Genomic DNA, 16915 nt, shown 5'->3' with positions numbered 1-16915 from the left:
GGTGCTGAGAGGTGGCAGTGGCAGAACAGACAGCCCCACACTTGTGTGGCGGATAAAAGTTGGGAGGAATCCCTTGGGAGTACAGGATTGCAGCTCCAGGCTAGACCGCACAGCCCAGGGTTCCTACGCTGGGAAGATAAATCCCCATAACTTCAGGCTATAAATCCAGTGGTGCTTGGGGCTGACTGAAGAAACTGCTGGATTTTCAGGAGAGTCTGTTTAAAGGGCATGCAGACTCAGAACATACGTAAACCCACCCACTCTCATATACACCACCAGGGCAACAGCTGGAAGGGTGCCAGTCGCATATGGGAAGTGGGTGAAGTGACTGGAAATGGGGCAAGTGCCAGGCAAACATCCAAAGGCCAGGCAGCAGCACTGTCCCCTCTTTGAGCCCTTCCCGTACACAGAGCCACAAAGCCATGAAGCAGGTTGTCCTTCCCTGGTGATTACCTAAGGCTCCAACCCACACAATTTCCTAGTGCCTTTTTTAAGACAGGGAATAGAAGCAGCTCTATCTAATACACAGAAACAAACATAGAAAGGCTGCCAAATTAAGGAGACAAAGAAATATGGCCCAAATGAAAGAATAGAACAAAACCCCAGAAAAAGAATTAAATGAAACAGATAGCCAACCTATCAAATGCAGAGTTCAAAACACCAGGGGGATGAGGATGTTCAAAGAATTCATCGAGTACAGCAAAAACATAAGGGAATAAATGAAGGTTACACTAAGTGAAATAAAGAAAAATCTACAAAAATCAACAATGGAGAGGATGAAGCTGAGAATCAAATCAACAATTTGGACTACAATGAAGGAAAAAGCATTCAATCAGAACAGCAGAAAGAAAAAAGAATTAAAAACAATGAGGATAGGCTTAGGAACCTCTGGGAGAACTTTAAACGTGCCAACACCGAAATCACACAGGTACCAAAAGGAGAAGAGAAAGAGCAAGAAATTGAAAACTTAATTGAAAAAATAATAAAAGAAAAATTCCCTATTTTGGCAAAGGAAATAGACACATAAGTCCAGGAAGCACAGAGAGTCCCAAATAAGTTGGACTCAAAGAGGAACACACCAAGACACATCCTAATTAAAATGTCAACGGTTAAATATAAAGAAAGAATCTTAAAAGCAGAAAGAGAAGTGAGTTACCTACAGAGGAGTTCCCATAAGACTATCAGCAGATTTCTCAAAAGAAACTTTTGCAGGCTAGAAGGGAGTGGCAAGAAGTACTCAAAGTGATGGAAAGCAAGGACCTACACCTAAGATTACTCTATCCAGCAAATCTATCATTTAGAATGGAAGGGCAGATAAAGTGCTTCCCAGACAAGGTAAAGCTAAAGGAATTCATTATTACCAAGCTATTACTACATGAAATGTTAAAGGGACTTATTTAAGAAAAAGAAGATCAAAACTATGAGCATTAAAAGGGCAACAAATTCACCACTATAAACAATTGACTCTAAAAAAGGAAACAAACTAAGCAAACAACCAGAATAGGAACAGAATCATAGGTATGGGGATCATTCGGAGGGTTATCAGCTAGGAGGGAGAAGGGAGAAAAATGGGAAAATGGTGCAGGGATTAAGAAGCATAATTACTTGGTACAAAATAGACAGGGGGTAGTTAATAATAATATAAGAAAGGATGAAGCCAAAGAACTTATATGCATGATCCATGGACAACAACTAAAGGGGATGGGACTGCTAGAACGAAGGAGGTACTGGGCGGAGGGGAGCAAAGGGCAAAGAAATTGGGACAACTGTAAAAGCATAATCAATGAAATATACTTAAAAAAACCCAAAAGATAAAATTGGGTGAAAGAAAAATGAGGGGGTGGAAGAGAAATATATACTAATTTGACCTTTGCTTACAACAGAAATTAAAAGACTCTTCGTGAAAATAGAGTATTTCTAGTGAAGGCATGAAAAAAAGTATTCCAAGCAAATGGACATGAAAAAAAAAAAAAACTGGGGTAGCAATACTTATATCAGACAAAACGGATTTCACATAAAGGGCCATAAAAAGAGACAAAGAAGGACACTTCATAATACTTCAGGGAACAATCCATCAAGAAGATGTAACCCTGGCAAACATATATGCACCCAATATAGGAGCACCCATATATATAAGGAAAATACTAAAAGACCACAAGAAGGATATCAACAGAAACACACTCATAGTAGGGGACTTCAACACTCCATTATCAACAACAGACAGATCTTCGAAGCACAGAAACACCAAGGATATACAGGCATTGAACAACACACTAAACCACATGGACTTAACTGATATATATAGAACTTTTCACCCCAAAGAAGCAAAATATACATTATTTTCAAATGCACATGGGACATTCTCAAAGATAGACTGACCACGTGATAGGACACAAAACAAGCCTAAACAAATTCAAGAAACTGAAATTATATCAAGGATCTTTTCAGACCACAACACCCTGAAACTAGAAATCAACCTCAAGAAAAAAAATCAATAACATCCAAACTCATGGAGCATGAATAACATTGATATTAAATAATGAATGGCTTAACAATGACATCAAAGAAGAAATCAAGAGGTTTCTGGAAATTAATGATAATGAACAAACAACAGCCCAAAACCTACGGGACACAGCAAAAGCAGTCCTGAGAAGAAAGTTCATAGCAATACAGGCCTACCTGAAAAGGATAGAAGAATCTCAAATAAAAAATCTAACCCTACAGGTACAAGAACTAGAACAACAACAACAAACAAAGCCCAGGGCGAGTAGAAGGAAGGAAATCATCAAGATCAGAGCAGAATTAAATGACACAGAGACCAAACAAGCAATTCAAAAGATCAACGAAACTAGGAGCTGGTTCTTTGAAAAAATAAACAAAATCGACAAGCCTTTAGCCAGGCTCATCAAGAAAAAAAGGGAAAGGACCCAAATAAACAAAATCAGAAATGAAAGAGGAGAAATCACGACTGATACCACAGAAATACAAACAATTGTAAGAAATTACTACAAACAACTGTACAGCAAGAAATTTGACAACCTAGAAGAAATGGACAAATTTCTAGAAACGTATAATCTTCCAAAACTGAAGCAAGAAGAAGGAGAAAGTCTCAACAGACCGACATCAAAGAAGGAAATTGAAATAGTAATCAAAAATCTCCCGGCACACAAAAGCCCTGGACCGGAAGGCTTCACGGGCGAATTTTACAAAATTGAAAGAGAGGGAAATATCCCAAAGTCATTCTATGAAGCCAGTATTACCCTAATTCCAAAACCAGGTCAAGACACAACGAAGAAAGAAAACTACAGGCCAATATCACTGATGAACATAGATGCTAAAATCCTCAATAAAATATTGGCAAACAGGATCCAGCAATACATTAAAAAGATCATACACCACGATCAAGTGGGATTCATCCCAGGGATGCAAGGATGGTTTAATATTTGCCAATCAATAAATATAATACATCACCTAAACAAAATGAAAGACAAATATCACATGATCATATCAACAGATGCAGAAAAAGCATTTGATAAAATACAACACCCATTTATGATGAAAACACTCAGCAAAATGGGAACAGAGGGAGCATACCTTAACATAATTAAGGCTATATATGAGGACCCTGAAGCCAACATCATACTCAATGGACAAAAACTGAACGCATTCCTCCTGAGATCAGGAACAAGACAAGGATGCCCACTCCCTACACTCCTATTCAACACAGTGTTGGAAGTCCTAGCCACAGCAATCAGACAAGAAAAAGAAATAAAAGGCATCCAAATTGGAAAGAAGAAGTAAAACTATCATTATATGCAGATGACATGACAGTATACATAGAAAACCCTATAGACTCCACTAAGAGACTACTTGATATAATAAGTGAATCTGGTAAAATTGCAGGGTACAAAATAAATGTCCAGAAATCTAAGGCATTTCTGTACACCAACAATAAAATATCAGAAACAGAGACAAAAAAGAAAATACCATTTACTACAGCAACAAGAAGAATGAAGTACCTAGGAATAAACTTAACCAAAGAGATAAAAGACCTGTACTTGGAAAACTACATAACACTGAAGAAAGAAATTAAGGAAGATACAAATAAATGGAAGCAAATACCATGTTCTTGGATGGGAAGAATCAACATCATTAAAATGTCCATACTACCCAAAGCAATTTACAGATTCAATGCAATCCCTATTAAAATACCAATGACATATTTCACAGACATAGAACAAATACTTCAAAAATTTATATGAAACCAAAAAAGACCCCAAATAGCCAGAACAACCTTGAGACAGAAGAACACAGCAGAAGGAATCATAATACCAGACATCAAACTATACTACAAAGCCACTGTGATCAAAATAGTCTGGTACTGGCATAAGAACAGACATTTGGATCAATGGAACAGAATAGAGAACCAGAAATAAACCCAGGTATATATGGTCAACTAATATTTGACAGAAAGAGAAGGAACATAAAATGGAGTGAGAAGAGCCTCTTCAACAAATGGTGCTGAGGGAACTGGACAGGGATGTGCAAAAAAATAAAACTAGACCACCAAGTTACACCACACACGAGAATAAACTCAAGATGGATCAAAGACTTAAATGTAAGCTGTGACACCATAAAAGTCCTAGAGGAAAACATAGGCAGGATAATTTCAGATATCCCACGTAGCAATATTTTCACCAATACATCTCCTAAGGCAAGAGAAATAAAGGAAAAAATAAACTGGGACTACATCAAACTAACGAGTTTCTGCTCAGCAAAAGAAAACATCAGCAAGATGAAAAGGGAACCAACCATATGGGAAAACATATTTGCCAATGATACCTCAGTCAAGGGATTGATCTCCAAAATATATAAGGAACTTACACATCTCAACACCAAGAAGACGGACAACCCAATTTAAAAATGGGCAAAGGACCTGAGCAGACACTTCTCCAAGGAGGATACACAGAAGGTCCACAGACACATGAAAGATGCTCAGCATCACTAACCATCAGAGAGACACAAATAAAAATCACAATGAGATACCAATTTACACCTGTCAGAATGGCCATCATCTACAAATCAACAAACAAGTGCTGGCGAGGATGTGGAGAAACGGGAACCCTAGTGCACTGTTTGGTGGGAATGCAGACTGGTGTAGCCACTATGAAAACAGTATGGAATTACCTCAAAAAACTAAAAATGGAACTGCCTTTTGAACCAGCGATTCCACTGCTAGGATTATACCCGAAAAATCCTGAAACCCCAATTTGAAAGAACTTATGCACCCCTATGTTCATAGCAGCGCTGTTTACAATAGCCAAGTGCTGCAAACAGCCTAAGTGCCCATCTGTAGATGAGTGGATTAAAAAACTGTAGTACATTTACACAATGGAATACTAAGCAGCAGATAGAAAGAAGAAACTCCTGCTATTTGTGACAACATGGATGGAACTACAGAGAATCATGCTTAGTGAAATAAGCCAGGCAATGAAAGAAAAATATCACATGATATCACCTAACACAGGAGACTAAGGAACAACACAAACAAATGAACTAAACTGAACAAGAAGAGAATAACAGTTATCAGGGGGGCGGGGGGAGGGAGAGAAGGGGGATAAGTAAGAGAAGGGTTTAGTCAAAGAACATGTACAAATGACTAATGGACATGGACAATGGCGGGGGGGTGATATGACTTTGGGAGAAGGGGTAGGCTGGGTGGTGGGGAGCAAAGGGGGAAAAATGGGATAACTGTAACTGAAAAATAATAATAACAAAAAAAAGAGAAAAGATAATAGAGTATTTCTGCCTTAGGTAATAATTGGCTAGTAAGTGGGACTAAACCTCTATCAAAGATAACTTTAAAAACTATACTTAAAAATATCTTTTTAAAATCACCAAAAATCACACATGATATTAACAAATATTTGGGCCAAAATCTATACTGAAAACTCAGAGAATTAAGCCCAACACTCAAAGGTGCTTTCTCTCTGTGGATATCAGATGCAAACCTGATCCACGGTGTGCCCTTGCATGGCATGGCAAACAGAAGATACCTTGCTAGATACACCAAAGATAGGGTACCCCTAAGATAGTACTGTGAAGGGTTATTAACGTTAGGATAAGGATAAACTAGGAAACTAATCCCTACAAATGCCAGCAGCTTTGGTTAAGAACACAGGCACAGTCCAGTAAATCTAGAGTTTTGGACTTGGATTAATGTGATCACATCTAGTAGTACCTGAAAGCATCTGGTAGAGGAAACAGAAAACCTTTTTGAGGAACAATTCTATCATCCTAGGCCCCAAATTATTCCTATGAGCGATCTTTCCAAAACAATCCCAAGTACAAAGTCAAAGATAAGATCAGTTCTGAACAGAGCCCTTTCTCGGTGGTGGCACATTCTACGTAGTCTCCAACCTGATACATGGCATTTTCTAGTTTATAATCCTGCAATATTCTGCCAGTGCTTGAGGGTGAAGATAAAACTTCTAGACATGATTGACAAGGCCCTGAATCATCCTAAATCCCTAGCTCGTCCACCTGTGCTTCTCCTCTAGCTTCACTGGTCTTTTTTCAGTCCCTGAGTTTGCCATGCTCCTTCCTATTAAAGGGGACTATAATTTTAAAACTCTCCTTTGATATTACAAACTGTTTTCTTGAATAAAATAATAAAAATAAGTTTATGTGATACATATGTGTGTATGAACATATGTATATAAACATATATAAAAGCACAACAAATAAAATACTCAAGAACTCAGCACCCATATTTCCAACATTGTTAAAGCTCTTGATATACTCTTCACAGAGGCATTCTCCTGCCTCCCTCCTAAATTGTTTAGTATTCCCTTGCTTTTGTTTTTAAAGTTTACCACATATATAAGTATCCCTAAGCATAATTTCTGCTTGCTTTTTTTTTTTCACTTTAAAAAATAGCACACTGCATGTATTCTTCCATGACTTCTTATGTTACATTTCCAGAGTTTCCTTTCATCATTTTCACTGCTGTTCAGAAGTCCGGTGGAAGAACATACTTTATTTATCCATTCTACTGTAAATGGACTTGGGTTTCCAATTTTTTGTTTTCACCAGCAGTACTGCTATGAATATTCATGAACGTGTTCCTGGTGCAAATGGGTGAGTTTCTCTAGGGAAGAGCTTCTCAATGTGTGTGCCACACGCAGCTCAAATGGGTGTAGGTGTGAGCGACAGGTTAAGCAATCCTTTTAGCCCTGCAGCAGCCTGTGGGAAATGAGCTCGATGACCTATAGGGCAGGCTAGTCTCAGTCCCATGTCCCAAACAGATGTCATCATTTGCTGTGCTACATATCTAAAACAGGAAAGGGTGCTCCTGGGCTTTCGTATTAAAGTGTAGTCTACCAGCCAGCAACACCTCATGCAGAAACTTGATAAAAATGTAGCATCTTAGGCCAGGCTGTACTAGACCTGGTGAATCAGAACTAGCATTTTAACAAGATCCCAGGTAACTCATGCACAAAGTTAGAGTATATAGAAATGGGATAGCTGCATTTTAGGGTGTGGTTACCTTCAATTACACTAATGCCAAATTCTCCTAAAATACTGAAGCAATAAATCCTTCTACAAACAGTGTGTCTAAGAGTCTCCTGTTACCGTCCCTTGGTATAGTTAAGATTTTTAGTCTTCTACCATTCTGATGCTAGGTATAAGAAGATATCCCTTTCTAGTTTTAATTTGTTTTTCTCTATTGATGAGATTGAGTATATTTCATGCTCATGTATTTTTACCCAGGGTTGTTAGTCTTTTCCTTATTAATTTGTATATGGTATTTGTGTATTCTGGATAAATATTGTGTTTTCCCTTCCGGCTAATAAGTCTGCCTTTTTGTTTGCTTTATATTATCTTTCAATGATGAAAAGTTCTTACTTAGGAATTAGTCAAGCTTATCATGCTTCACTTTATAGCTAGCATTCTGTGTTGTTAAGAAATCCTTCCGTACTCTAAAGTTCAGGAGGTAGCTTCCTATATTTTGAAGTGCTGCCTTTTTGCATTTCAATATTTATTTTACATGCAATTTATTTTACATGTGGGGAATTCATCCCTCAGACTGCAGCTCAAATGTCAAATATGAGGGAAATTTTCCCTAAGCTTCATGACTAGTAGGCCAGATATAGCTAAAGTATGCTAAGCACCATATGTCTCTGCTTCACAATACTTAAATAATAACAGCAATTTTACATCCACCTGTAGTTTATTTGTATGTCTGCTTCCTCACATAGATGTGCAAAATTCACGAGGATAAGAATCAAGTGTTTGTACTCACTATTTTATCTCCCAGCCAGCATTAAAACAATGCATGTCAGATAGTTGGCTTTCAAATATTTGTCAAATGGAGAAAAGTTCTACAAACATTAAGGACCATAGAAGCATGCCAGTCAAAAAGAAACCATCCCTTTCACAACAGAATTTGACAGAAAAAATAACATGTATAACTGGCACTACAAAAAATGAACTATAATACTACTGTTAAGTGTATGGAATGTTTAGAGACAGCTCATGATTCAAGAATAAATTTTATTTTGGAGGGGGTATTAAGGTAGTTCCCTAGTTAGTTCTTGTAACCCCTTAATAATTGTGCATACAATTCTTTCAAAACTAGGAAGAGTACATAATTCTCAGCTAATATTGCCCATTCAAGTTATTCAACCTAGAAAATTTTAAAGGCATCTTTTATTCTTCCATTTTCTTCATAAACTACAATAAGTCCTTAAAATCATCCTCTGTCATCTGTCTTATGCCTAAAGGAGAGGAGTCCCAGCACAAGTCACCCTTCATTTAGATAATTTTAATAATTCTTTCTTCACTTGTCTGTCTCCAAGTTCTTCCTTCTCCAGTCTATCTGCCACACTGCTCAGAGATGAAAGTTTTGTAACATAAATCCAAGAGTGTCACTACCTTGCTTAAAACTGTTTATGGCTGCTGGACCATATAAAACCAAGCTTATGTTTTTCCTCATCAGTTCCTCTCACCCTTGTAATGGTACACCCACTAGAACCTGGGAAACTGACACAGTGGAAAAGAGATAACTGAAAAAGCCAAGGTCTGAAGGAAGTGTTCACGAAGATAATCATCTCATCTTCTGAGCTGAGAGAAGGAGGAAAAGTAGGAAAATTTATAAATGGTAGATACAAAGTTAAGGAAAGATTATAAGGTTTAAGAGTAGCTTTGGAAAAACTGAAGAAGAGTGTAAGGGACAAAATTGTTATCCCCAGGTTGTAACTCTGCAACCTCACAAGTTTTCAAAGCTGAAAATATTCTCTTTACTATTTATATCTCCAATGCAGTTTTCTAATTTATTTCTGACTTGGATTTCTTTGTCCAGAAAACAACTCCTTATAGGGTATTTATTTTGCTTTTCCTCAGGCACATTACCACCCTGAGAAAACAGATATAAATATTAACTTATCAGTGATTATATCCTAGTTTCAGGTATGGTGTAGATTTTTATGTAATGATTATATGTTTATCATTATTATTTTTATATGAGTGGCTCCTTGTTTTATAAAATTGTTAGCCCTGACTGGTGTGACCCAGTTGGTTGGGCATCATCCCACACAATGAAAGGTCGCCTGTTTTGTTCCTGGTTGGGGAGCATACGAGAGGCAACCAACTGATGTTTCTCTCTTGCATCAATGTTTCTTTCCATCTTTCTCCCTCTCCTCCCCCTCCTATAAAAATAAATAAATCATAAATTTAAAAAAATAAAAATAAAAATGTACATTAATCACAGTACTATTCTGTGATATGCTATCAATGTGATCCTTATTAAGCAATAATTAGTAAAAATAATTTTAATAAATATATTTTTATCTGGCAAAATTCTACCTCTTGTCAACAAGATTTATCTTGCTAATTTTTAAAATTACATGCTTTTCATATACCATGTTCATAGACAGGAAAAATTAACACCATTAAAATGTCCACTCTACCCAAAGCAATCTATAGATTTAATGCAATCCCTATCAAAATACCAACGGCATTTTTCACACAAATAAAACAAATAATTCTAAAATTTATAGGCAACCATGAAAGACCCACTAATTGCCACAGCAATCCTGAGAAAGAAGAACAAAGTTGGAGGTATCATGCTACCTGATAAGCTTAAGGCTATAGTAATTAAAATGGCAATGGAACAGAAGAGGGAGCCTTGAAATAAACCCGAGGCTATACAGTCAATTAACCTATGACAAAGGAGGTCAGAATGTACAATGGGACAGTCTATTAAATAAACTGGCGTTAGGAAACTGAACAGATACATGCAAAAAGAAAAAAATGAAAGAAAAATAAAAGTAAAAAAAAGAACTAGACCACTTTCTTATACCATATACAAGACTAAAGTAAAAAACAAATTAAAGACTTAAATGTAAGGCCTCAAACTATTCAACTTCCAGAAGAAAGCATAAGCAGTAAACTCTGACATTATTGTTAGTAATTTTTTTTTTCTGATATATCTCCTTGGGCAAGGGAAACAAAAGAAAAATAAACAAATGGAACTACATCAAACTAAAGAATATTTTCACAGCAAAGGAAACCATCAACAAAATGCAATAATTGCCTCCTGAGAAGATATTCACCAATGATACAACCAATAAGGGGTTAATATCCAAAATTTATAAGGAACTCATACAACTTACCACTGAAAAATAAACAATCCAGTTTAAAAATGGGCAGAAGACCTGAAAAGACATTTCTCCAAAGAGGTCATACAGATGGCCAATAGACATATGAAAAGATGCTCAATGTCAGTAACCATCAGAAATGCAAATTAAAAACTACCATCAAATATCACCGCACACCTATCAGAATGGCTACCATCAATAAATCAACGAACAGTAAGTGTTGGAGAGGATATGGAGAAAAGGGAACCCTTGTGCATTGTTGGTGAAACTGTAAATTGGTGCAATCACTCTGGGAAACAGTATGGAGGTTCCTCAAAAAATTAAAAATTGAACCACATTATGGCACATTAATTCCACTTCTGGGCATTTATGCAAAGAAATCCAAAGCAGTAATTTGAAAAGATATATACACCCCTATGTTCACTGCAGCACTATTTACAATAGACAGCCTAAGTGCCCATCAATAGATGATTAAAGAAAATGTGGTACATAAGAAACACAATGGAATATAACTCAGCCATCTAAAAAAATGAAATCTTATCTGCAACAACATGGATTGACTTAGAAGTTATTTTGCTAAGTGAATTAAGTCAGACGAGAAAAAGAAGTACCTTGGAGACTAAAGAACAAACTAAATGAAAAACAGAAACAGATACAGAAACAGATTTAGATACAGAGAACAAACTGATGGTGGCCAGATGTGAGGAAGGTTTCAGGGCTAGGTGTAGAAGGTGAAGAGATTAAAAAGTACAAATTGATAGTTACAACAATTGTGAGTATGTAAAGAACAGCACAGGGAATACAGACAATAATATTGTAATAACAATGTATGGTGCCAGGTGGGTACTACTTAGTAAATTTTATAAATGTCTAAGCACTAAGTTGTACAACTAAAAATGGCTTTAAATTAATCTACAGAGTTTCAATACTCATCTTGCAATCAAATATGGGTACATTTATATTCCAAAGTCACATACTCAACCAACTTCAACTAAAATTTAAAAAGAGCTTCTGAACCTTGAGAGAACTATAATGAAGTTTTAAAATTTTTTAAATGGCCTAATGAAATGATGCCTTCTAAACACTAGCCAAAATTTCACCCTAAGTTAATAACCAAACATAGCACCCCAAACCTACATATTTGGGATACATTTTCACAAAATAACCTGAAGCTCTAGTGCTAATATGCTTTTCTAAAATAAAAAGGCAAATGAGAACATCTAAAGGTCTTTTTATTCCATGTTTCTGAATATGAATTCATCAATTGACTAAAAAATAATGCCTTGTTTTTGATAATCGCTTATCACAGGTCTATGATTTTGGATCTCAACCCTTCATAAAAATAAGAAATTTTTTGTTTTTAATTGATTTTGAGAGACAGGGAGAGGAAGAGATTTGGAGAGAGAGAAATATGGATATGTTGTTCCACTTATTTATGCATTCATTGGATGATTCTTGTATGTGCCCAAACCAGGGATAGAACCTGCAACCTTACTTCATCGGGACAATGCTCTAACTGAGCTAGCTGGCCAGGGCTTAAGAAGTTTTACTGTACTTGAAAATGAGACTAGTATAATCAAGTAATTAAAAAATGCAATCATTTTGTCAATTACTCAAAGGTTAAACTTCACACTAAACTATGTTTTTAATACCTAAGATTATAATTTTAATGGCAATGTAATTTAAGAGTTCCAAGGCAATTAAGTTGCCTGTCTTTCCAGAAAATTAAAATCAATATTCCTATGGTTCCCAAACTTTGTATTTAGGCACTCAAGTTACCCCTGCAACAAAATCAGAGTTTGATGGGAAGTTTTAAATGTTCAATAGAAACACAGTGCCATCTGTCAACTACCTTATGAATTACTACTACTATGTTGCTTGGCATACCATTAAAAAAATGAGCTTCATCAGCTGAGGAAATTTGGGAACTTCTGTAATATTTAATTTTAAAGGAGATTTTAAGAAATGTTTTTATTTCCTTTGAAATGGTTAAGTGCAAGTATCATGTTAACCTGAGACATATTTCTCAACCTCTAAACTATATTTAAAAGTAATATAACAATCTAAAGGTTAAAAAAAATACAAACAGCACAAATTAGCTTCTAAAATTATATTTATCATGGCTTTCACGGTACAGTACTGGGATTAAAAGAGTGAAAATATATCTCTTTACCTAAAGAACAGTTATTCAAAGAGAATGTAATTTTGTAATTATGCCTATTCTTTATTCAATATTTCTTTCAATAATAAGCTCTTTCCATTTAGGTATTCTGCTCATTAGCCAAGTGGCCCCATATTTCCCTGATCCTACATGTCAGCATAAATTGGTTCCACCCAGGATCCCATTTCCATCTCAGAAATAAGACAGGAACTGCCTGTATTTCTTATTTGTCACAAAAGCCACAAATCCGTAAGTCAGAGGGATCTTAGGACAAGCTGATTTGTAAAAGACTGCTAAAAAAAAAGAGAAAGAATTTCTAGGGGACAGAAAGCCCTGGTTCTGAGAAGGACAGATGAAGAGTCAGAAGAAACTGAGCTCCAGGACAAGCTCTGTTTCTAACATTAATGACCACCCAACTTGGGCAGCTCTCCTTATCTGTAAAACAAAAGGAAAGGACTCCAGTAGAATTTGGATGTTACTAGGCTTTCCTTAAGATCAAGTCAGAGATACAGATTCCTGAGACTAACTACCCTGGAGATTCTGGTCTAGCTCAGCTGGCTGGGGTTGAAGATCACAATCTGTGCAAGTGATTCTGGTGCACAGCCAGGTCTGGGAACTGTGACGATGCTTTAAGTTGACTTATGCAAGATTCAGTCACTGCTTTTAACTCTGATTAGGTGTCTACATGTAGAGAAGTTATCTTGTTCACGTACAAACATGTCAAGAATGGCGGAGTGCAAAGACAAGAGAGAGACACGGAGGAGAGCTGGATCTACTGGATTCCTCTAGACTGACTGTTAGGTGAGAAAAATACCACCACCTTCTTTGCTTAAACCACTTCTAGTTGCTTGAAGCTGAAAAGTGTTTCTAAATGATATAGCAATGAAAGACCAGATGATCTCAAACATACACTTCTGATCTAATATTCTAAAGTTCTGATTTTAAATAACTTAATTGCCCAGAAAGAATATTCTTCTACAACAGCCCTGACATATGGCTATCCAGACTTTGATGTACAATCTGAAGACATCATTCAGAAAACTACAGCTTTATCAATTTCCATTCTTTCCATACATTTTCATTTAGTCCAAGAGCAATATCTGTTAAGTTCACAAGTTGAATTAAGGAAAGTATACCCTATGGAAACCCCACACTAAAAAGACTACATACTTACATTCATAATTTTTAAACTAATAAACTTAACTACATCTTGGTTTAGGAAGGTCAGAAGGACTAACTACAAGGGTATTCTTCATGCACCTCTCCCCCTCTTTCCTCATCCTTCATCCTAACTTACCAATTTGGAAATAAAAGAACATCAGCTTTAATGTGGAAATAGACCTCTGTAGGAGCTAACTCAGAGAAACCAGTGCTATGTATTACAGGCCATCAACTTTTCTTTTTTTAAAAATAATTATGTGGTGAGTTGCCTGACCTGGAGGTGTTGAAGCAGGTGCTATATAGTCTGCAGGTCAGCCTTGTCCTCCGGCTCTGAAACCGGGCATCTGAGGCTGTTCTGCATTCAGCCCCTAACAGCAGGGTCTCTGGGTGCCTGATGTGTGACTTTCCCATGCTGCCCTTGTGCTGCCCTCTCGGGGCCTTCCGATGGGTGCGTGCTCACCATCCTGGCTGCCCTCCTGGGCCTTTGGGGAAAGGAATCGTGTTAGAGCACAGGAGACTGCAAAGTTTCCTTCAAGCCCCCAAGTCTGCAAACTTGGAGGCAGAGCTGTATCCCAGCTGCAGAGAAAACCTCTCTGACCGTGTTTTTGACTGTATTATTATGGAAATAACTAATATTTGCATAGTGTTTTCTGATTTTCTTGTATGGTTCCCTAAATGTATTTCAAATCAAGCTCAAAGAAAATGTTTAACCAACGGAGTTTTCTTTTCCCCTTTACCCCAAATCTAGTGTAGGCAGTCAGAGAGAACAGTCTAAAACTCACATTTGACCATGTCACTACTGAGAAGCACTGTGATGCCCAAGGACCCTTGGAATAATGATAGACTGTTCACGGACAGCCTCCCTCTCTCCCCCATCAACTTTTCTATAGTGAGTTGGGCTCTGGCTAGGAGAGTTAACTATACCAAAGCTGAACTAGTGTTTAAAAAAAAGTAGTGGCTAACAAAGCATATCTCCAAATGGACCCTTTCATTTCCCCTATATCTAACTCACATTAAAGATAACTACTGCAGAGGTATAAAAAAGAGAATCAGTAAATATTGATGAAATCCCAATCATGGCAAGGAATCAGGCTGCACAATACAGACGGTTGGTTGGCTAAGTATGACTAGGTAGAAGGGAAGGGCCAGGGAGATGTGTAAAATACCATCAGAAATAAAGCAAATTAACTACATAGGTGAGCTTATTTCCAATTTTTCTATTAGGCAATATCATATTTAACTTTCACGCAAATAAAAACCCGAATAGAAATGCACTGATTTTCAGCCATGCTTTGGTGAACTTTTCATTTAACCTACCAGTATCTGTTGGGTTGTTGTTGGCTGTAGCCAGGGAGCCGGTGTGGTTTCGGATGAGATTGTCTTGAGCTGATGGAAGGCCTGAACCTGACCATGAGACAGTATTGTATCCTAAAAGGCTCTGCTGCTGGTGGTACTGTTGTGATGGTGGAGGTGGAAGTGGTGATGGACGGCTAAGAGTGGTATTTTGACCAGAAAATGAATTATCTCTAACTGGCCGGATAGTTGAAGCATTCTGTGAGGTAAACATTTGTTGTCCATATGGATCACCAGCAGGCAGAGAGGGGTATGAAACACTAGGATACGCAGCATTAGAAACAGTTGACACAGCATAGTGACCACAAGTAGAGGGAAATCCCTGAGAAACAGCAGAAGAGCTGGCAGAGTACATGGCTGGACTATTGTAGTGATTCACAAAAGAGGAGTATGTCTGGGAGGCACTCGTATGCAAATGAGATGCTGATGATGTGGCACCTTGGAAATATTCTGGAGTGGACCCCACACTGTGAGGGGCAGAAGGACCCCTGCCATATATCTGCTGGGCTCCTGCTTGTTGGTTTGTTGTTTTAGAAGCCACCACATTTTGTGATGGTATTGTATAGAGACCAGAGTAGTATTCGCCACACTGGCCATCCGATGGCAATGAGGTCATTTTCTCAGGTCCTTGAGAGTGATGTCCTGAGGGAGCACTATAGTTCTGAGGATACAACCCATATCCAGATGGAACCTGCATTTGATTCTGTGCTGGACCTGAAAAAGAAAAGCAAATAAAAATTGATAAGGAGATAATTTTAAAGCACAGTTCCTACCTAAATATTGCCTAATTAATGTACTTCTCCATAATCACGAATTATTACAAGAGATAATATAATGTTATAGACCCAATGTGGTAGCTGACCTCCAAGAGAGCCTCCAATGACCCCTACATCCTGGTATTCACACACTCCCAATGTACCAGAATTGGTCTATGTGACCAATAGCATATAGCAGCAGTCCCCAACTTTTTTGGCACCAGGGGCTGGTTTCCCCAGACCAGCAGGGGGGTGTGGGAGGGGAGACAGGAGGCAGAGGAGATACGAAGTGGTGCTCAGGCGGTAAGGCGAGCAGGCGAAGCTATCCCCACTGGTCACCTCCTGCTCTAAGGCCTGGCATAAAGCAAAGGTAATAATACAACACTTCCAAGGTTTGCCCAGCCTTGGGTGTTGGCTCTCTCTTAGTTTACTCAGTGTGGTAGAACAAACCTGCCAAATTGTGAAGAGCCCTAAAGAGAAGTCTGTGCAGTAAGGAACTAAACTCTGGCCAACAGCCAAAGAGAAACTGAGGCCTGCCAACAACCGCATGAATAAGCTTGGAAGAAGATCCTTCCTACCTAGAAGTCTAGAGACAGCTACAGGCCCAGTTGACAGCTTGACTACAATCATGAGACCCTCAGCCAGAGCCACCCAGCTAGGCCGTTTCCAAGTTCATATCCCTCAGAAACTATGAAAGTAAATACTTGTTGTTTTAAGTTGCTAAGTTTTGGGGTATATTGTTATGCAGCAATTAAACTAACATACCCAGCATGGAAGAAGTTCAAACCGTTTTTTATTAGCTTTAAAAAAAATTATAAAATAGT

At 37.6% G+C, this 16915-nt stretch overlaps 1 protein-coding gene across 6 annotated transcripts in view; it reads right to left on the bottom strand.

Moving 5' to 3' along the window:
• The window catches only part of SEC24B (SEC24 homolog B, COPII component), a 94598-nt gene that overhangs the window by 63523 nt on the left and 14160 nt on the right, over positions 1-16915 (bottom strand). For all 6 annotated transcript variants that reach the window (XM_090266401.1, XM_090266402.1, XM_090266403.1 and 3 more), the window contains exon 2: positions 15301-16050. In XM_090266401.1, coding sequence (XP_090122527.1) covers positions 15301-16050 — 750 coding nt within the window. The remainder of the gene's footprint in view (positions 1-15300; positions 16051-16915) is intronic.

This window comes from Furipterus horrens, unplaced genomic scaffold, assembly GCF_987537825.1.
Source record: "Furipterus horrens unplaced genomic scaffold, mFurHor1.1.pri manual_scaffold_2, whole genome shotgun sequence".
Lineage (NCBI taxonomy): Eukaryota > Metazoa > Chordata > Mammalia > Chiroptera > Furipteridae > Furipterus > Furipterus horrens.
Note: the sequence above shows the minus strand (reverse complement) of the source record. Positions and strands in the feature narration are given on the sequence as shown.